General features: G+C 43.7%; 1 protein-coding gene across 1 annotated transcript; it reads right to left on the bottom strand.

The window, feature by feature from the left end:
* Window positions 1–97: 97 nt before the first annotated feature.
* PSMB7 (proteasome 20S subunit beta 7) lies at window positions 98–20,450 on the bottom strand. Its single transcript, XM_039561429.1, is given in 9 exon segments — window positions 98–281; window positions 768–919; window positions 12,090–12,148; window positions 18,786–18,901; window positions 19,456–19,596; window positions 19,913–20,010; window positions 20,180–20,273; window positions 20,388–20,413; window positions 20,415–20,450. Coding segments are annotated over 9 exon segments (834 nt in total). The 3' UTR covers window positions 98–169.
* Between the last annotated feature and the right edge of the window lie 1,609 nt (window positions 20,451–22,059).

The following is a 22,059-nucleotide window of genomic DNA, read 5'->3' as shown; positions in this document are numbered from 1 at the left end:
GCTCAGACTTCTTGGGGTCAGTCCCAGAGCCCTTCAGGGCTCATAAGCCTCACCTGCTCTAAAGGAGGAAGGGAGAAACAGCAGCAACAGCACCAGGTACAGACACACTGAGGAGATTGGGCAGAGCCCTCTTTATTCTGCATCAGCTGCTCTCTGAGCACCCAGGGGCTCAGGATGTGTCCATGGTTTGCACGGTCTCATCCAACACCTCGAGCTCCAGCTGTACCACATTCTCTGTGAGAACAGCAGTTGTTCCTTTTTCACACTTGTACCTACCAAACCTAGTTAAGAAATGGGGCAAAATTAGTCTGGAACATGGTACAGAGCAAAATTGCATTTAAAATTTTAGAACTGATCAGCTTTAGAAGTTTCCTATAAAAGTCCGAAGTAAAGGAATTGTGCTTACTGCAAAATCTAAACTGATTGCAATAACTGACAGAGTTGCAGATAAACCAGCAGCTTGAGGAAACTGGTTACAAAAACACTGCCGTGTAACTGGAAAGGTTTTTACTGAAATCAAGTGGGCTCTCAAAGTGGTGGGGGATATTTGTGCTACAAACCAAAGAACAAGCAATTTACTTATGTTTTGCAACTCTAGAATAATTCTTCCAATGTATCAGCCTCTGTTCAGCTGCTGCTCCAGCTGCTCATTTGCACTGTTTAGTTGAAACTCCTACAGACTAGAGATCACTGACAGAATTTGGTATTACTGAAAACAGGCCTTGCCAGGCAGAGCAGGGACCCACAAGAGCTTCAGGATTACTCACCTGTCCCCCTTTTTGTTGGCCACATCGTATGGACGGAGGAAATCCAGCTTGTTCTTGCTGATGACACAGATGTCGATGTTGCTGCCAGAGCCCAGGTCGTTGTAGATGCCGGCTGCGATAGCATCTCGCACGAGCTGCTTGGCCTCCTCCTCCTGGAATGGTTAAAAAGCTGTCACTTCTTAGTGCTGGCATTTCCCAGGACTGTGTGTCCCTGTGCCTGCAGAGGTTGAGCTTGGAACAGTAAGTGACACACCAAACCCTGCAATCACCAGGTACAATACTGCAATTAGTTGTTTTTACCACTTAAGTGAAACAAAAAAGGAACCTTGGCTACAGTAATGGATGTAACTGAGGCACAGTTACTAGTTCAAAGGAACCAGAGTGCAACAGTACCCATGTTACACAACAGCACTTGGGAGTATCTTTTACACAGAAACATTTCAAATTCATCAAAATATCCATTAAACTATTACACCAGATCTGCAAGCATCACATTCTCCCCCTCCCCAGTAACACATGACTGGTTGCTGTGGGGGCATCGGGACTGGCAGCCTTCCCTGGTCATTCCAGCAACACTGGCTCCCTCTGCAGCTCCCAGGCAGGGCTGGGGCTGTTCCAAAAAGGCTGATGGAAAATATACCCATGCACAGCTAGGGCCAATCAGGAACCATCTGACATGGCCTCAGTTCCTGCCATAACCCAGGCTGGGGAACTCCTGGGGCAAAGGACAAATTTTCACTGACAGAGCCTGTGCCCTACAACCCTGCCCATGGCACCGCAGGACTTGCCGAGAGCCCAGAGCAGCCAGGGGATGTCCTGCACCCTCGGCTCCACTAAGTCCGTGCCCCATCACCTGGCCAAAGGGTGAGAATGCAAGGAAAACAGATTGTGTTTTAAATATATAAATATGGATGTATATACACACACACAGATCTTTTCAGTAGCCTAGAAAGTACAAACCAGAGAATAAAAGACTCCTTACATTCTCTCAAAGGTGTGTAACTTACTTGAAAACACTGACTAGAGCTGCCTGTTCCAGTACAGAAACAGTAAGACTGGAACACATCCATGGACACAGAGGTGGGGACTCATTTTGTCCCCAGCAGTTGTGTTGTGAGCAGCAGTTGCTCCTCAGCTCACCCAGCGGATCATGCCGGAATGCTGAGGCTTCCCAGGCTCACTCCTCATTGCTTTGCTGCTATTTCACACCTTGGAATAATCTTCTGCCACCAGACACGAGGAACAAGAGATGGGGTCAGCGCTGAATTTGATAAATGCAGCTTTTTCCAGTGTGCCTCATTTTCCCAGCCTGTCTGTGCCAGGACCCCGCCACGTGACAGCAGCGGTGCCAGGAGCGGCAGCTCCAACTGCAGCTGCTCCAGCCCCGAGTGCAGCTCAAGAGGAGCCCAAAATTAGCTCAGCTCCTGCCCGCCTGCACCCAGGGCCTGCCCTGCACTCCCTGGTGCCCCTCTGGAACAGTGGGAATGACAGTACTCCTGTGCCAACAGCCATAGGAGCAGGGCACAACTTCCAGTGAACTACAGAAACAGCAGCAATTCTTATGTCACTCCCAGTTTAACCACTATTACTCTTTATTAAAAAAAAAAAAACTGCATTACGCTTCCTACCAAGCTGACTACGACAATACAGCCATGCTGCAAAAATAACTTCTGTCCCTTTCCTTCAGTGTTTTGGGCAATAAAACCCTGGTAAGCAAGTAATTCCTCACTCCACTGACAGAAGACCGTCAATGATTCTTTGCAGACTAAGGTTACTTTAGTACTATAGTGAAAGTAAATAAACCAAAGAAGTATGTGTAGATCTGTTTTAAGAATTAAGTGGTAGCAAAAGCAGAATAATTTTAAGCTATATGAGTGTAACGTGTAAGAAAAGCTTACACGTAGCTTAGGAAAACTACAGCAGATTGGTGGAGTTTGTTCCACTCTTCCTTTTAATTTCATCCTTTTAAGACAACACTGTAAAGCTCACAGACTCCTCTAATTTAAATTTGATTTGCTTTTAAAAATGTACTCTGTGACCCTGCTGTTATCAAAATAGTTCAAAAATACTCAAAGTGCAGTCAGAAGGGCTGAGCTGTAACTGCACTGAGGCAGCCACTGCATAGAGAGCCCAGGCTGTAACCTCAGCTTCTTCACTAACAGTGCAGCTCAGTCTGTGAACATAGAATAATTGTCATTTTTGAAAGCCCTGCCTCCGTGCTGCTTCCTGCTCCTCTTTTTACAATTTAGAAAGCTGAACAGAATAGCCACAAGAAAAACCTAAAGTATTCCTTACAGAGATCAGCAAGGTGGAGTTCAGCAAGGACTGCTATTTACAGTCACAAAATAGGGGGTTAGCAGGAAAGTGCTGACACAGTCCCAAGTACAGGGCCCTCAATGAGTCACTGTAATAATTAATCTTAAAAAACCCTAAAAGTTCAGAGTATATAAAAGGAGCACTTCCTGCTTTATGGTTGCAAAGACCAAGCTAACTGGGAATATCCTCCTCTGGGGCCCCCACTGCTCCTTAAATGAGATTACAGCCGAGTGATGAACTGTATGGCGAGGCAGCGGTGACAAGCAGCACTTTATGGAGCGATCTGTCTGTCCCCATCACACAGCCCACAATGTGTCCCTGGACTCCAATGTGCAGCTCCATTTACCTCCGCATGACAAATGGGCAGCGCTTGGCAAAGGCACAGCGAGGTCCAGCGCGCTGTAATGGTCAGCACAGCTGTGCTGTGGGACAGAGCCCAGTTCATTACAGTGACCGGCAACACAGCTTCCAAAGGGTGCCTGAGGAATAGGGCAGTAAAGGCTAAAATAAATAACTCAGCATGGAAAGCTAATCTGAAACAGTGTTTGATAAATTATTTATAACACAGACAATTGTCTGCATTTAATATTGGCGCTACTGGTAGCGTCTTTAAAAGATGATTTATGTGTTGTAATGCCATTAAGCTTTATATGGGCCCACTGCTGGCTATAAAGTCTGCTGAGATTTAGAGAATGAGTTTTAAACTGTCACTGCAACATCATAGTAGATAGAGCCTGTATTAAATCTTTACTTTAAACCTGTTATCTGGAGAGTTGCAGTTTGCAGACACTCAGAGCTGATGGATTACCTCTCACAGCTGCTCTGCCACAAGTCCCAAACAGCACCGAGAAGCAACTTTTACACATTATTCTTGTATATGACTTGGATCAACTTTCTCTTCTCACTTAAGCAATTTCCAAATTTCAAGTGCTACTGAAGGGAAAAAGAGACTTTCTTACAGGAGATGAGGCTACTTCTATATTATATTAATACTGTCTTCACTAATAACCTGTAAACAAGTTTATCATTATGCTCCAGCAGCAAAGGGAGCAGCTGGAATGGCTTTGTGAACATTATTTCCTCAACATTTCCTAACTTCACAAGCAAGTTACACAGGAGATGTCTTTTCCAGATTTCAGAACTTTAGAAAGTACTAGGTTTTTTTCCTAACTCTTACCAAAATAAAATTAATCCCTTCTGCAGGTCACCAGGAGATGCAATACATGGTGCAGTTCTCCTAAGTAATTCTTAGAAAAATTTGAAATGCAGTGCACAATCAGTATAAAATGAACATAAGCAAGCAAATATTTTTGTATAAATAAACAAATGCAAATACTTATCATAACAGTCTTTTACAACAATGAGATTTGTAGAAATATTATCATAGAAAAAGTTGATCCTACTTAAAATGAGAATCTGCAAGACTTGTGTGGGAAGAAAAAAAAAATCAGAAGCTTCAGGAAGGACAATGACAATAAAAAAATAAATCTATAAAGCAGTGTTGGGAATCTGGGACTAGAAAGCAATACCTCTTGAAGGACAGAAGCACCTACAGGAGCATAAATAGACTCTGGAAGAGAATAAGCAGCATATGGGGAGTGAGGGGCTGGGGTGGAGATCAGCCTGTAACTGGAAGAGATGCTGAAGTCTGCTTTTAAGTCCAAAGAGAACGACTCTGAGAAGCAAAGGACTTTGTGTTTCTTGTAAGGGAAGGCTGGAAGGCTCCAGCAGCAAGAATGGATTTGGTTTGGCTGTCAGGAAAGGGGCTGGCACGTGTCATTTAAACCACTCAGGTTTAACAAGTCTCCCCCCAAAAAGTGCATTTCCAGTGCTGCCTTAGAATAAGGAATGACACAACTTGTCTCTCAATTTTTTTTTTTTCAGATCTATGCATTTTATGTCAGGTTCATTGTGACTGAAGTGTCAGTAAATGTTTATTTTTCTAATAATTTTCTGGTAAGAACTTTCCAAATAAACTGCTCAGGAGTCCCTAATTATTATTCTCAGAGCTAACAGTTTTTCCCATTCTGAGGAAGCTGCCTGTGAGCCCAGGCTCATCCCCACCCCCTCTCTGATATCATACACCACCAGTATAATAAACCACGTTAATATTTCATACCAGGGTGAAATATGCTGGAGTATCAATTCAACATCTGCTGTCTTTAGGGTACTGGCGTCCCGCAGAGACACTTTCAATTTGTAATTGAGTTCTATACTGAATTAATCAGCAGTTTATCTTTTTTAGTAAAATAATGTCTTCCCCACTAACCTGGATTTACATTAACAATTTATGCCAAATTACCTGCCAAGACAAGAAACTTATATGATTCGGAACTACTATTCAATAACATTAGTTGCTGTATGTCATTCCCTACACGGGGATTAGTACAATCCATATTTCCAATGGCACAGAATTAAATTACAAGCTCTTCCTGCAACTGTGGGATTTCTTTTAATACTATTCCCATTCTCTGAACTAAGAATGATTACAAAAACTCATCCATCACTTCTTACATATGGGTAAAGTTCATGGGTTTTTAGGGAACTGATTCTCAAAATGGGAACTGGCTCAACAACACCAGAGCTGTAAATCCTGCCAGGCTGCAACTCCTCCTCTGGCCCCACTGTGCTGCTCTACAGTAACACACCGACCCTTAGCCACCCAAATATGCAAACCCTGCAGAAGACTAGGTTAAAGTTACTTTATATTACTGCATATAAAAAAATTAATATCAAGCAATAACGTGTCTGGCTTCAAATAAAGCAAATTCTGCTCATCTGACTATTGCTTTACCTCTGACAAAAGGATGGACGGGAATGAAGATCAACATTTTATTTGGAAAAGAAGCCTTGGGCCCTCTGGTAATATATCCTTCCTAATATACCAAAATGCTCCATAAAGCCCAGGCTGGCTCCCTCCTCCTCCTCCTCCTCCCTGTTCCCTCACAGCAATTGCCCTCGGCCCTGCCGGCCCTCGCCGCAGGAGCAGCACTCGGGCTCTGTGCCATGTGAAATATTTTCCAGTACATTTTGCCCATGTTCTGCAGTTATGGGAGATATACAAACTGGAACAATTTAAACTGGAACACCTGCTCCTGAGAAATGCATCAAAAATAATTACCTGTCCTCCCCCTACCCTGTGCAGTGAAATGATCTCTTAACACAGAGCCCTGCTTCTGGCCAGCTTGTCTACATTATTACAGACAAAGTTTAAGTGTTACTTTCATAAAAGTGAAGAAATTGTTGCTCTTTGTCATGCAGCAAGGCCCAATTTACACAAAGGTAACATTTATTTCCCTTGATACAGTCTGCAAACAGCAAACTGGAAGGCAGCACGACTGGGTGGGTATCTCTGGGAACTCGGACTGGTGCTGCCGGCAGTGTCCCACTACTTCAGCACACAGACCGGGCTTTCTTCCATTCAGAAAGCACACCACAAAACACCTCACCTGCAACCCCAGCCATGCCAGAGCATACCTAGCTGGCATATTCCAAATCAGCCCAGATTTCCTGTTTAACACTAGTTCCACAAAGGAAATCAATCCCGGGCACAATTCTGTGAAAGATGATGAAAACAGTACAAACTGTCCAACATGTCAGGCAGAAACCAGGTTGCCACAGGGTAATTGTGATCTAACCGAAGAATAAGGAACAGGTATGATAAGCCTTTATTTTCTAGCTGACTGTATGCACTAACACCTGATATTTACCCATGGAAATCCATGTCTCCAGGAGACACGAACACAGCTATGTCAGGAAAGCTGAAAACTGCAGTGCCACAAGCTCTGGCAGCAAGGAGTGAGGATATGCCACTAACAGCCTCAGTTCCTGTCACTGGATAATGAAATACACAGATACACAGGGCACAGAAACACAAAGTCCTGATTTTTACTCACCAACTCAGATTCCCCCCCCCGCCCCCCATTTACTTAATTCCATGTTTGACACCAACAGGGGTTCAAGTATCTCAGGCTGGCTCTCCAGCCTAACTCCCATAGTCTGGCTTGATCTCCATTGTCTGCTGCCAGAGTGGAGCCCACAAACCTCCCAGCAAGTGGTCACCGTCCTGCGGAGTCATTAAAGCTGCGGTGTCAGCTGGCAGGATCAGCCACAGCTGCCACACCTGAGCCCGAGAGCTGATCACCATCACTAATGAACACAGGGCTCATCTGCAGCTTGTCACTGCTCCCGAGCCCCCGTCACACAGACACAGGCGACAAGACTGGGGAGACAACTATTGCTGAAGATTAGAGACTTTTGACAGATTCCAAAAATAGCTCAGTATTATTGTCAGTAGTTAATAAACAAAAATAATTCCACCATATTGAGGGACAGTAGGAAACGTGAGCACAGGAACATTTTAAGGATCTATGTGTCAGCTGCTTAAAAATGGAAGAAAGTGACATGTTTTCATAATATTTTGTAGTGTGCCTGATGCATTTTTTTACTGAAATAAGAGGTGCACAGTGAAAGCTGCATTCAGTCTACTTTGCATTTCAACACAGCAAAGATCCCAGAGCGCACGGAGCATCCCGAGGAAAGCGCTCTCCGTGCCTCAGCTGCTTCACTCAGGGATAAGGGGCTACTCAGAAGTACCTCAAAAACCACTTCTCCCAAACCTGCCTGACAAACTGCTCGGCCAATTGCTCCCAGCCCACGTAGGTCCCATTCGAACAGGTGAGCCGAAGCCACCACAGGTAACCCAAGCACACCCAGGGGACCACCCCCTCTCCAGTGGGACAGCAAGCTGCAGGTTTTGGGACAGCACAGCTGCTGCAGGACCGAGAGGGCCTGTGCTCCACGTGGAACACACTCAGTCCCTTCTTTTTCATCTATTCTTACCCTCTAGGATGTTTTTGGTTTTATTCAGTACCACTTGATTTCCTACCACACTTAAGAAATGGTATAATAAATGACTGTAAACATAATCTGACACATTTGTAGTGATCTATCCTAGAAATAATTATTAAATATCTGCCAGACTATCTCCTATCTCCTTTCTTCCACCTATTCTGCTCCTGAACGCATTACACTCCAAGATTTACTTTCTTTTCCTTGCAAAAGCATTTTCTGTGGCTTCTGATTCTCTTCCTTTTGGAGCCTCTTATTATTAAACCTGGCTGTTTTGATGAAATACAGAAAAGAAATGAAGTTACAAGCAGCCTTTCATTGCTTAAACAAGAAGTCTACAACATAGCCCCACTGTGCATCAAGTAATTCTACAGACAAAATGCTCCTACTTTTCAAACACCAGAAATCAAATACCAGAAGAAATTACATCCCCTCCCCATCTCCTGAGGAATTCTACCACCACAGGATAGAAAAACCCAGAATTCCAGCGTTTAATACTGTAGACTTTTTTTTCCCCAGTTCACGATGCTTTCCATATCCACTGACTCAGAGTATTTCTTTGCTATTGTTTAACACCAGAAGGCACAAATGCATTTACAAAATGACTGTAAGGTTTAAAAACCAGTGGTGACTCTACTGGAAGAAAAATTGGCTACAATGAAAGATCTAAGCTCAAAACACTCCATTAGATGTGCTGTTCTTCCACTTACGTTTTTTTAAAGTAGTCTATAGCTGCCTACATGACAGATTAATATTGTTCCACAGTAGTTAGGTGCTTGGCATTACATTTTTGAAGCATCTACAGGCCTTCAGGGCTGAAAGTGTTACCATTCTCAGCGATCTATAATGGTTCCTCTAGAGGCCCAGCACTCCTTCCCAACAAACCCTGCCTACATAAATCAGGCTGCACAAGTGGCACTCGGGGACGTCACCATCCATCTCCACAGCTCCTCTGAAGGATGTTGGGTAAAGATCATCTCCCAGCACTGCAGCCAGGGAAAGGACCATCACAGTTGGCACTGATAAAGCATGTGCTACTTAAATCTGAAGACACACTAAGTCTATGGAAAAAAACACATCCTGCTGGTTTTAGCATGCCTCAGGCACTGGGAGAAGCTTCAGCAACTCATCTTCAAAAGGCAGAGAGCCAGGGCTCTAGAAACCTGCAAAAATTGGCTAAGCCTGCAGTCTTTTTTTATTTTTTTTTTTTTTTTTTTTTTTTAGTTGAGCATCTTCAAAGTCTATGATTCTAACTGTAGGGCACAGCAGCTGCCACTGCAGATTTGATCCTCTCAGCTTTTGGCAGCTCTCAACTTGAAATTCTAGCAAAAGAATTTTTCAAGTTGCTATTATTGCCTGTCATGGATTTATAAATATTGTGCACTATCTGCTGTGGCATGGCTCTCCTGGGACACCAGTGCATGCCAAAAGCATAACAGAATGAAAAACAGTTCCTATTCTTCAAATAAATGCTAATTTTTTTTTAACTGTGCTCACACGATGCGTTTGGTGATCAGCTTCAATAGTACAGAATATATATCAGAGGCAAAAAAGCTGATTGTCTTTTCCAGTAGTATTCAGCTGCTACTTTCATTAAGCTTGTTTAATTACATTCCAGATGCTAATTTGCAAGTTGATACCAGAGGGTGCAGGACAGTTTGCCTTTGAATCATTTTTCTGTGATGTGATGGTCTTGAAGCACACCACTACCCTCCAGTAGCCCTAGGAAGCTATTCTGACAATTAGTGCAAAAGAAAGGAGCACTGATCTTGACAGAAAAATAATCATTTTCTACGTATTTTATTAAATTAATCTCCAGCAATTTTAAGTTTATCTTCATTGCCATTTCATAACAAGTTTTATGTAAAATATATATAGCATACTTTGATTTAATTTGGATTAATTTCAATAGAAATATTTGTTATTTTATTAATTTACCAAAAAAAAAAACAAAAAAAAACAACAACAACAAAACCAACAAACCACATCTGACTTGGAAGGTAAGTATTATAAACTCACAGCCATAACAGAATGCGAGGAAGTGTTTAAGAGTACAGCTGAGCTTTATCACCTGAAACTTTGCTGGTTTGCATAATGCAATTCCTGAACTGTTATTAGATAACAGATTATCCAGAAAAACCAAAGGAAGGGTTAAGGTGCATGCAAGACTCAAAGATCCAAACATCTATTTCAACAAATTGGGAGGTTGCATTTCTACATGCTTGTTATAAGTGACTATCTGCTGCCACTTACGGTTGTGTGTGAAGACAGTTTAATGAGGATGACCTTTCTAAATAGGAAAATTTGAGATTTACCAGTTTTTGGTGCCTTTTTCGGTTACTCTTACACAAGAAATGACTTAAAATACAAGCTTGAAAGCTAGCTGAGAATAAATGAAAATTTTAGTTCCACAGCACGGCTCTTTGCCATTTGTATCTTGGAAAGAGGACTATTGTGCTGTAGCTGTTGATTCCAAGGATTTGCAGTCCGTGTTTTCAGTGGAATGGCACGCATGCCAAGTGCACAGTCACACAGGAGGCTGGAAAAGGAGACTCTCTCATTCTTACAGCAGCACGAGGCGAGAGGGAAAAACAGAGTCTTCCTCTCTCTCTCATGCCTCTATCAGCCATCTGGTGTGAGGATCCTTCCCAGAGACACTTGGGAGCCTATTAAACATATCCCAATATATCTGATAACAATCGTAAATATACTAGAGACCAAAAGTCCAGTGTCTTCAGATGCTGCCTAAGTCACAGGAATCCTGATCCCACTGTCTGTAACTTTGCACACCTACAACTCTTGCTTAGGTACTGACAGGAGAGGGGCCAGGGATAATTGGAAAACTGCTTCTTACTAATGCTTAAGCAATTAGCTAATGGCAAACTTCTTAAAACAAGGTGGGGGGTTGACTGGTGTTTTTTTAATCTGCTGGAATTGCACATCATGATTTGTCAGGAGATGTACCAAGGTACAACAGATTATCTCACATTTTAAACTTCATTTACCAGCTTTATAGAGAGGAACTCTGTGGATTTATGGGACCATCACCTAAAACCACAGTGCACTTGAGGGGGATGAAAATGACCCACAGCAGCTGCATTACAAAAATGAGGAACATCTGAAGACCTCTGCTGATGTAGACTAACCTTTTCCTTTCCTACATCATTCAATAATACTGAAGAGCTCCAAGGGTTTTTTTTATCTGCCTTTTAGGCTGAAATTATTGCAACAGTTACAAGTCATTTTTAATGGGTCCAATTTCAATCCTGAGTTCAATTCTCATTTTTTCTTTACGGTGGAATTATTAATCAATTGGAATGAGAAGGAGCATTCACAGAAAGTCTGAAGAGATTAATGTGGTTTAACAGGACTTGGCATTCCTGATGCATTTTATGAAATACAGCTACAGAAAACCCTGTAATTGTTTTGGAGTTATTTTCATCAATAGAAAGACAACTGGGTTCTCAAGGTTTAGATCAGCAGCATGGTGTAACCAAATGCAAGAAACATTACAGAAAATACAAAAATAATGCACTGCATTCATTTGTAACTGATCATTCCTTTGTAACATTCATTTGTAACTGATCTTTCATGACACTCCAGCTTTTAGCTTTCCTGAATGATTCTTTATAACAACAATCAAGCATTTTCCATTTTTTATCAGTATGATCAGCAAAACACAATCTTATGAGTCTTCTGATAATCAGCTTTTAAGTAGATATTAGAAGTGCAAACACTAGTTCTGAACATACCCAGTCAATCAGAATTGTTTTATGCAATACCTGAACACTTTTTGTTGCATTCTCTTTTCAAGATGGAGAAAGAAAGACAGACTGACAGAAAAACAACAATATTGACTGTGCAAGGGCTGGTAAATTCCTGAAGTCAACTATAATCAGTAAGCTGTATGTTTTTAAAGCCTTCACCTACATTCAAATCACACATTTTCCCATATAAAAATACAGCTTCTTGCAAATTTATTTATTTTACCCATGAATTTTTACAGTTTTGCAGTAAGCTGACATTAGTACATTTTAAGTGCAGCAAAACTGGAGCAGATTTAACTTTTTTAGAGTTTCAAACCTCCTAAATTCTTATGATCATAAGGATTGCTGAGGGAAGAAACACTGACGTTTAAAAAAACCCGAGACTTACCTCCATGTCGGGTTTGTATTTATCTTCAAACACTGCCATGGCCGCGAGCGATCCAGAACCTGTGATGACAACATCAGGACACCCCTTTAGCCAGTGGACTTAGGTATGGCACCTTTTTTTAGAGAAAAATATAGTAAATCTCAGCAGCACAAACCAAGACTGAAGCCTACTTAGCTTACTCTTCACTGTACAGTGTCTACACTAAGTCAGCACCTGATTTAATCCTAGGGGTACAGCTTGTGTGCACAGACTCGGCACAGGCCCATCCTGGCAGCCTTTCCCTTTTTACTGTTTTTAACATAAGACACAAAAACGAGGTTGGAAACAGAGAGCTAAGGGAATGCCATAGTTTGCAGTCCCTAGTCCTACATCCATCCCGCCCCACTTCCGTGCCTGCCCCTGTTAGAGGGGTGCTGGGATGAGGAGAGGGCTCCAAGCCTGGGGACGAGCAGCCCAGCAGTGGGAACGGGGCAGGGGGCTGCTGCCACAAGTGCATTTCCCCCGTAGTTGTGAACAGTTAATTGTGCTCCTACTTTGTGCCATTATTTCTACACTGAACAATAACAGCTGAACAAAATGCCAGAGACAAAACCAGGAGTTTAACGTTCCCTCTCCAGAAGGAAGCAGGTACAAGTGCAGTGATGGAACAGGAGCCATCTCTGCCCAAAGCACTGTGACTGCAGGGTAATAAATGTGCTTGTTTTTCAGGAATTAACACAAAAAGCAGGATGGTACTACTTGAAACTGTAAACTTGCTTTGTTCAGAAAGAGTGAGTCTTCAGGAAGATTTTCTTGTCTGTCGGTGGCCCTACCCATATTTCAGAGAGCACTACTTTTGGGGAGTGAATAAAGTTACCTGCAATTTTTTACTCCAATTAGAAGATTTTTTGGCATTTATTACTTTTTAACTTGTTTTGCATAGTGCTATCTGTTTAGCTGGGTCACAGAGAAAGCCATATTTCCTATTTAAAATGATTTGTGTATATCGCTTGACCACCTCAATGGTTTAGTGAAAGCAAAAGGCAGCGATTAAACAGTTTCAAATGAGGTGTCCTGCTGATTTTATCAAGTCTGCTGAATGTATAATGAAAAAGGAGAAGCTGACAGTGACACTGTTGAGAAAATACAGACTACCTTAGCTGAACCATTTAAGGAGGTCCAATTATAGATCAAATTTAAAGGGTTGAAGCAGCAGATTTACAGACACAAATCAATGAACATGGTAATCCCAATGAATATGACAGATATTCCTGTTACAGAATATTGCTGTGGTTGAGGATCATTACCTTTACAGTATCAAATACATCACATCTAAAAGCAGTAGGACACTCTAAGTGTGTACTTGTATTACAGGCAATGACTATTCATTTACACCTTGGAGCAATACACAACTCCATTTCTTAAATGCTGAAACTGAGAATAAAGAAGATTTTTAAGCAACTAATAGCAAAACTGAACTGCTGATGCAAACAGCTGATATCACAGAACAAACCACAAATAAAAGGAATTTTACTGACCCTGCAAACAAGGTCAAAATAAAGCTTGTGCCAAAACAAACAAAGGACCTGAATGGTAAAATAAAAATTCTTTTGGAATTACATAGGAATATTTGTAATGAGGAGGAAAAAAAAAAAAAATCTGGTCTATGGTCTCAAACCAAGCCCACGTTCTTGCTACACTCAAATGAAGGCCTACCATGAGCTGAGTGGGAAGACCCAAAGCTGGAAAACAACCCTATTCTTGGGGAAAGGTTAACAAAATCAGAGTACAAAGAGTAGAAAATGTGCAAGAAAGAAAGTATAAAATGCAATATCTGACTGAAATTACTACATTAGCTATCTAGGTGGGAAAAAGTGATCTTAATTTCTTAACACTTCTACTGACAAATAAAAATTATTGATAACACAATTGCATACATGGCTCAGGCTGGTTATTTCCTCCAGCTCCTTCTAAAAAGAAGTTCCCAAAAGAACCTACTCCCAAAATCAGTAACTTAAAGAAGAAAAAAAGAAAAAGGAAAAAGGCGAGGGGAATCTGATGTTACAGTACATGAAATCCTTTGTACATAAAGAATTATGCTTAATTATTTATCTCACTACGTTACCAAGACACAAATAAATGCCAAATCTACTCTCAACCTTAAATAAATAAATCCAGACAGTCCTATAATGTAAATTTTCAGAGAGTTGTTGAAAGTCTTAACTTAATTAAACCTACATGTAGACATTTACATCTGAAAACCAAGATCCTAAGGAGGTTCTAACAGAACAGGAAGCTGGAAAAGCTGAATAAACTTGCTTCATTTTTTCTCTAGTGCTTATAAATCCTAAACATAAGCTTTATAAGCTTGCATTTAAAATTTGCCTTAGCAAAAGCCTCCCAGCACAGCTAAGCATTCTCTGAAAGAATAGATTTTCCTGATCTTAAATAGCACAATGAAAATTCTTCACTGTTCCCAGCACCAGATGTAAGCCCCGTGTTTTCAGAAACACCAGTCAACGCATGCATCCGAGTGTCTCTGTCAAAACAAAGCATGTTTGACAACAGCAACAGGAACTGTTGTGAAAAACCCTCCTGCTATGCAGACATCCCCCTGGAGCACAGAACTGAGCAAAGCCCACCTGCACTGCTGGGACTGGCCCTGGACATGCAGCCATGGACAGCTGCGCCTGTGGTGAGAACTTCACTGTCCCATTGCACTGACCTCCCTCTCCTTGTAAATTCCACACACACTGTCCAAACAACCCCAAAATGTTCCAACTACTCCAACTGCCTTGTGAAAGCTGCATTGTGACAGGAGAGCAGGCAATAAAACTGGGAACTTAAGTAAACACTGCAAGTACGGTTTTCTTATTGCAGTTCCTATAAAAACACAGAAAACTTGGATATTAAGGGTCTATGGAGAACTTGTCTTTATGTGGGGAAACAGCTGCTCTCTTGTCCGTGCACTTGGTGCCCACCAATAATTCATTTTTAACAAGCATGCTTTGCCTTTATGCAGAAACAAGCTTCACAATTCCCAAACATAATGTCTGGAGAAAGATAAAATCCAAACACAGCAAAACACCATCCATTATCTTGGGATGGATTTCCCACTTCATGCGCATGGTAACTGATTTAAGTCACTACCAGTTCAGATTCAGCAGCAGTTCAACCTCAAATCCATTAAAACTTCCAGGAAAGCTGTGTGATAACATGTCATTAAATAATGTCTTTACCTGAGCTCAAAGTAACACCAAACCAGGTATTTATCTTAGGTAAGATTTCAAACTAAGCTCTGTAGAAACAGGCAATTTTCTTTGTTGGATTTTTTTTTTCCACATGTTTAAAGTTTCTCTCTCTTCTGTGTGTGAGCAATAGGAATAATTAAAACAAAGGATGATTAGTAAAGTCATAATTTATTTGTATTATACAGCATTCAGGAAAAAACCCTTTCAGACCTTTAAAACCCACTAACTGCTAGGAATGCTTACACTTAACAGAAGTAAAAAATGCCATCTCAATTCCAAAGAACTTATTTTGCGTATATTTTCAGTAAGCGACACTTTAGAACCAAATATTCAGGAAGTATTAACCTAATATCTACACACGAAAAATATTGACTGCAAACAAATTCTACATAACTACAGAAGCTGAGACATAAAGCTCTACTCAGAGGCAAAGGCTTTTCAGTCTCCTGATTAGCATGAACCAGGTAAGTTATGAGACGATAAGAGAATTTATTGTTTTCTTCTTTAAGTAACACTGGTCTTTTCCTGAATTTTCCCAACTAAGTTGTTAAATTTTCTGCATGCAACTGTAATAAATTTACTTTAAAAATACCACCTGGTCTTCACTGGAGCAGTTGTACCACTTGAGTGTTGATTTAAAGTGAAAGATAATTATTGATATGTAGCAAAAAAGTGCAGCTCACAATAATTTTCGCTGTGAATTACAACTGCAGGAGCTTTTCTAAAGCACATGCACTGGATCTTTTCAGCAGAACCTTCACTCAAGACAAGTTCTTATTGCTAAGTACAGTCCATCTCCTCACCCACGGACCTGTTTGCTGCCACACCAGAGGATGTGCAGAGCTTTGAGAGCAACATTTAGCACTTCCTAATCCATCACTGCCAGGGCTCCCTGACAGGGCATTTATTCACACGAACTCATTGTTACTCAATTTGCTGCTCATCCCAGGTAAGAATTCAGTGATCTCGGCAGCCTCTTGGATTGGGATCATTTTTCAGCGTGGCTCCTGGCTGGGGGCTGGCTTCCAGCAGTGGGAGTTCTTGCTCTGCAGCACGACACTGCCACTGCATGAAGAGCTGATTTATGAATATGAAGCACCACTGGCACCAGGGGAGCAGCTCCAGCCACGAGAGACTCCTGAACACTCCGCCGGCTTCCGAAAGCTCAACTACACACTTCAAGTGCTTTAATTTTATGCATGCATTTCATTAAAAGTCTTGGCCAGAAGCTTTCCTAGACAAGCCAAGCAATCAGACAATCTTGCATCGTTTGCTGAAATCCAATTTTGTTCTTTGTCAGCATAAACAGTTTAATTTGATGGTCTCACTCCTGAGTAAGCACTGTGTACCTTTTAAATCTCCCTTGAAAGGCAGAACACCACTCTGTCCATCCAGATATACCAGCACACCAAAATAAAACTCAACTTCTCAACCACCTTTCCTATTTAATACCGAATTTCCAGAAGTTAACTAGCCAAAAACACCTACCCTGACTTAATAAACCGCCTTTAGAACATTTGGGAAAAAACCGCCAACAAACAACAAATTAGTCTAAATAAGACTGAAATACAATTCCAACTGCTATCTCCAATTTGACTTTTGATAGTTTCTCTGCTGTCTCAATTCTATCTCCTCTATATGCATTAGCTAAGTTTTTGCTAAAACATATCCTGGTCACAGGGTGAAGTGTCAGTGCACCACGGGTGGGAAGGTGAGGGACACTGATGCTGAGAAGGGCTTTGTCTGTCAGCACGGCCAAAAAGAACGTGTGAGCACCAGCCACACACCTGGTACTGCCCACAGCAAGCCGGAGCTTAAACTACAGGGAACTTAATCCACTGATATTCTACTTCCCACTCGTTTGAACTTAGTCTGCTACTACACTATTTTTGGGGAGGGAAAGAGGAGCGGCCAGGGTTTCCCGACAGGCTGCGTTTTAAGGCTTTTAAAAGTGAGGCAGGGAAGGCAGCATGCGGGGAGCGGCAGCAGCACACAGGAAAGCAGGGCAGGGAAGGCAGCATGCGGGGAGCGGCAGCAGCACGCAGGAAAGCGAGGCAGGGAAGGCAGCATGCGGGGAGCGGCAGCAGCACACAGGAAAGCAGGGAAGGCAGCATGCGAGGAGCGGCAGCAGCACGCAGGAAAGCAGGGAAGGCAGCATGCGGGGAGCGGCAGCAGCACGCAGGAAAGCAGGGCAGGGAAGGCAGCATGCGGGGAGCGGCAGCAGCACACAGGAAAGCAGGGAAGGGAAGGCAGCATGCGGGGAGCGGCAGCAGCACACAGGAAAGCAGGGAAGGCAGCATGCGGGGAGCGGCAGCAGCACGCAGGAAAGCAGGGAAGGCAGCATGCGGGAGCGGCAGCAGCACACAGGAAAGCGGGGAAGGCAGCATGCGGGGAGCGGCTCAGGGCAGCACACAGGAAAGCAGGGAAGGGAAGGCAGCATGCGGGGAGCGGCAGCAGCACACAGGAAAGCAGGGAAGGCAGCATGCGGGGAGCGGCACCGGGGCAGCATGCAGGAAAGCAGGGAAGGGAAGGCAGCATGCGGGGAGCGGCAGCAGCACACAGGAAAGCGGGGAAGGCAGCATGCGGGGAGCGGCTCAGGGCAGCACACAGGAAAGCAGGGAAGGGAAGGCAGCATGCGGGGAGCGGCTCAGGGCAGCGGCTCCCGCAGCCCCGCTCGGCCCCAGCCCCGGCTCCGTGCGGCGGGCCCGGCCCGCCGGCGCCACCCAGCGGCCGCACGCCGCCACCGCAGCGCCCGGCCCGCTAATTGCGAGCGTTAATCACGGCCTCGTTACACCGCTACCCGCCCCGGCTCCGAGAGCCAGCAGCACAACAGGAACATTCACCACCTCCAGCAACAGCCTGAGCAGGTGTTCTAGCCAAAGATGCCAGCCAGAAACAGAAAATATTAATGAGAATCTATAAATGTGTATTTTCCCAACACAGAAAGAGCAGAAAAGCTGCACCAGGCACAGGCTGACTGATCTACTAATCTGATAACACTTGTTTTCAGAGCAGTTTTCTGATCTATTTATTTGGACTTTACATTACACTTCCATGGCTCTACCAAAAATAAGTTTCCATTTAAAATTATCTGAGTTTGCCAAATGAAACTCAAGTTCCCCAAGTGAAATTTGTATGAGGCACGAGTTAGGACCATCTGCAAATGAAGTTTCTGCGGAATTTTCTTTTCTTTCAGAAAGATTTTGGGAATCCTGCAATTCTTGTGCTTTAAGGTGTGGAGCACACACAGAGCAACGTTCCCAACAGCAGTTTTCTGGCAGCTGAGTTTTGTCCCAGCCCACATTTGCGAAGAAACAGAACAGTGCACTTGCCCTATAAATACAGGTACAATTTTATCTTTGTAGTGTGAGGCCCGCACAGCTCCCAGCAAACAATGGCATTTAAATAAAACCACTTTAAGTACCAACCGTTCCCCCACGCCGTGCCCCGAGGGAGCAGCACTCACCCATAGTGACATAGGGCAGCTTGTCAGTCGATCCGTGGGGGTGGATGCTGTACAGGTGGGGCCCCGTGACATCCACTCCCCCCAGCACCAGGGAGGCTCCGATGTAGCCCTGGTACCTGGGAGCAACGTTTGTCTGTGAGTCCGAAGCCCACGACTCACTTGTGGCTGTTTAACACAATATAGGCATTTGAGAACTGTTCCACACCTACCTGGGTAACAGCTCTGTACTAAACAGGCTGCTTTTACCAGCTGGGAGCAATAAATTAAGAAATGTACTAAAATACGGCTTATTTCCGCGTCCAGCAGGCAATGATTCTATTACAAATCACCGGAAACTCCCAGTTTTACAAGCTTGCACGTTACACTATTACTGGCCCAGCCTTCTCACCACAAAGATACACAACAGTTTTCACGGGTGTGATGAACACTGTATTAAACTAATACCCTTCTGTTTTTGTTGTGTGATCACTGCATCGCGGCACAACTAATTCCCTAAAACCACAGGCTCGATTTCTCTTCCATCTCAGTTCAAAAGCCCATGAAGCAAAGAGCAATTATGAAATCCTTCCTGAAGTCTTGTTATGAAGTTTAAGCAGCCTGAGACAGGATGCCCCTTAAGCATTATTTAGTTTTACAAGCAGGGTTAGTAAACAAGAAATCACTCAGTTACCTGAACAGCATCTGCTTGAGCATCCGATTGGCCGTGACAACCCGTGGGAGCCGTCCTGTGGACAGGGAGTGGAGCTCCAGGTTGGAGGAGATCAGCTGAGTTGTCATCTCAGTATCAGCAGCTGTTCCGGCACCGCAGCAACTGAGGAACGTGACGAGCAAATGAGGGAAAGGAGACAGAAACCTCTATGTTTCATGCAACAAGTAGAAATTTTCTCATTGTAAAATTGAGGGATTTAAGTTCTCACACAGTCAGAGAGCATGAAGCAAGAGAGCCTGCTTAAGTGTAGGTGGAATACCATGAACCCCCAAGCCTTGCTAATAAATGATCATTTTGAAACAGAGTTTAATATTTACTGCTAGTAAAGAACACGGCTAAAAAACCCAGTACCAACACCATTACAAAATAACATACACAATAAACAACTTACTACCCAACAAAAAACTGTAATACTTACTAGATATTAGGGGAAATGAAGTGTATTTTCGAACAGTTCTTGTCAGCAACAACCATGCCCTCAGTTGCTCTCGTATCCGCTCCGAGGACGATGCCATCCTACAGGAAGGCAGAATTATTCCCAAAGCCGCGACCTCCACAGGGGCCCCCTTCCCGGGGGCAGCCGGGGGGTTCAGGATGGGGCCGGGCACACCGGGGGTGACTCAGCAGAGCGAGGCCTCCGCCGCGGGCCCGGCCCCGGCCCGGCCTCGTCCCCCGCCCGCCTCACCTTGAAGATGACGCCGGCGATGGTGGTGCCGGTCTTGCGCGGCGCGGGCACCCGCAGCCCCTTCTGGACGAGCTCGGCCTCCAGCAGAGAGTTCCTGCAAGACAGGAGGCGAGTGGAGCCGGGATGAGGGGTCCCCCCGCCGGCCCCCGGCCCAGCCCCGCGGCCCCGCGCTCCCCCCGGCCCGGCCCTGCCCCGCTCCCAGCCTCACCGAGAGCAGTTGTCGAAACTGAAGCCCGCCGGCGGGCGCGCGCAGCACCGACACGGCCGCCATGTTGGGACGGGCGGGGCCGCGAGCGCTTCCGGGGCAGCGAAATGGCGGCGGGGCGGGGCGGGGCGGGGCGGGGCGGGCGGGCGGGGCGGGGCGGGGCTCTGAGGGGCGGGGCTCTGAGGGGCGGGGGCTCTGAGGGGCGGGGCGGGGCGGGGCGGGGCGGGGCGGGGCTCTGAGGGGCGGGGCTCTGAGGGGCGGGGCTCTGAGGGGCGGGGCTCTGAGGGGCGGGGCTCTGAGGGGCGGGGCGGGGCTGGGCTCTGAGGGGCGGGGCTCTGAGGGGGCGGGGCTCTGAGGGGCGGGGCTCTGAGGGGCGGGGCTCTGGGGGGCGGGGCTCTGAGGGGCGGGGCTCTGAGGGGCGGCTGCCCGGGGGAGTGGAAAGCGACCCGAAAGTGACCCGAAAGTGACCCGCTGTCAACGGAATGGTTCTACGGAAAAGAAAAAGAAAAAGAAAAAAGAAAAAAGAAAAGAAGAGAAGAGAAGAGAAAAGAAAAGAAAAGAAAAGAAAAGAAAAGAAAAGAAAAGAGAAAAGAAAAGAAAAGAAAAGAAAAGAAAAGAAAAGAAAAGAAAAGAAAAGAAAAGAAAAGAAAAGAAAAGAAGAGAAAGAGAAAAGAAAAGAAAAAAAAAAGAAAAGGAAAAGAAGGGAAAAGAAAAGAAAAAAGAAAAGAAAAGGAAAAGAGAAAAGAAAAGAAAAGAAAAGAATGGAAAAGAAAAGAAAAAGAAAAGAAAAGAATGGAAAAGAAAAAAGAAAAGAAAAGAAGGGAAAAGAAAAGAAAAAGAAAGGAAAAGAAAAGAAAAGAATGGAAAAGAAAAGAAAAAGAAAGGAAAAGAAGGGAAAAGAAAAGAAAAGAAAAAAAGAAAAGAAAAGAAAAGAAAAGAAAAGAAAAGAAAAGAAAAGAAAAGAAAAGAAAAGAAAAGAAAAGAAAAGAAAAAAGAAAAGAAAAGAAGGGAAAAGAAAAAAGAAAAGAAAAGAAAAGAGTAGAAAAGAGAAAAGAGAAAAGAAAAGAAAAAAAAGAAAAAAGAAAAGAGAAAATATACCCATTTTCAAAGTTACAGGAGTTCTGCTGTATGTCAGGATCACTAAAATTAATTTAGTGTTTTCTGAGTAAACTACATCCAACCTCCAGTTTAACTTTTCCTACAGTGTCCCGACCCAATAAAGGAATGCTCAAATGTATCCATAGAGAACAGAACTTCTGGCCACATCTGCAGAAAGAAGGATGTGCTTTAAAGCAAGGCAGAGAGTGAGATTTTTCCAAAGTCTAAGACACATATAATTGCTTTATAGATATATAATTTCCTGAAATTAAAAATCTTATTGATTAAAAAAAATAAAGTGTCATTTGTTCCTAACATTAAATATTAATTACTTGACACCCTTTCTCTTGTAGGAAAATGAATCTGGGGTCCCCTGTGTCCAACCAGATCTGCACGTCTGCACTGTCCCTCCTAATTATTGAAAAATTACTGTTTTCCATCAGGGTGTTCTTCAGATGACCAACAAAAATGGGTTGGGTGGTCAAAGCTACTGGGCAATGTCTACTTTTTCCCCCAATGCTCAAAAATACTTGCCAATGGGGGAGAACAAAAACAGCCATGGGGAAGAAACCCAAAT

The sequence above is a fragment of the Corvus cornix genome, chromosome 17, assembly GCF_000738735.6.
Source record: "Corvus cornix cornix isolate S_Up_H32 chromosome 17, ASM73873v5, whole genome shotgun sequence".
NCBI classification, from domain to species: domain Eukaryota; kingdom Metazoa; phylum Chordata; class Aves; order Passeriformes; family Corvidae; genus Corvus; species Corvus cornix.
Note: the sequence above shows the minus strand (reverse complement) of the source record. Positions and strands in the feature narration are given on the sequence as shown.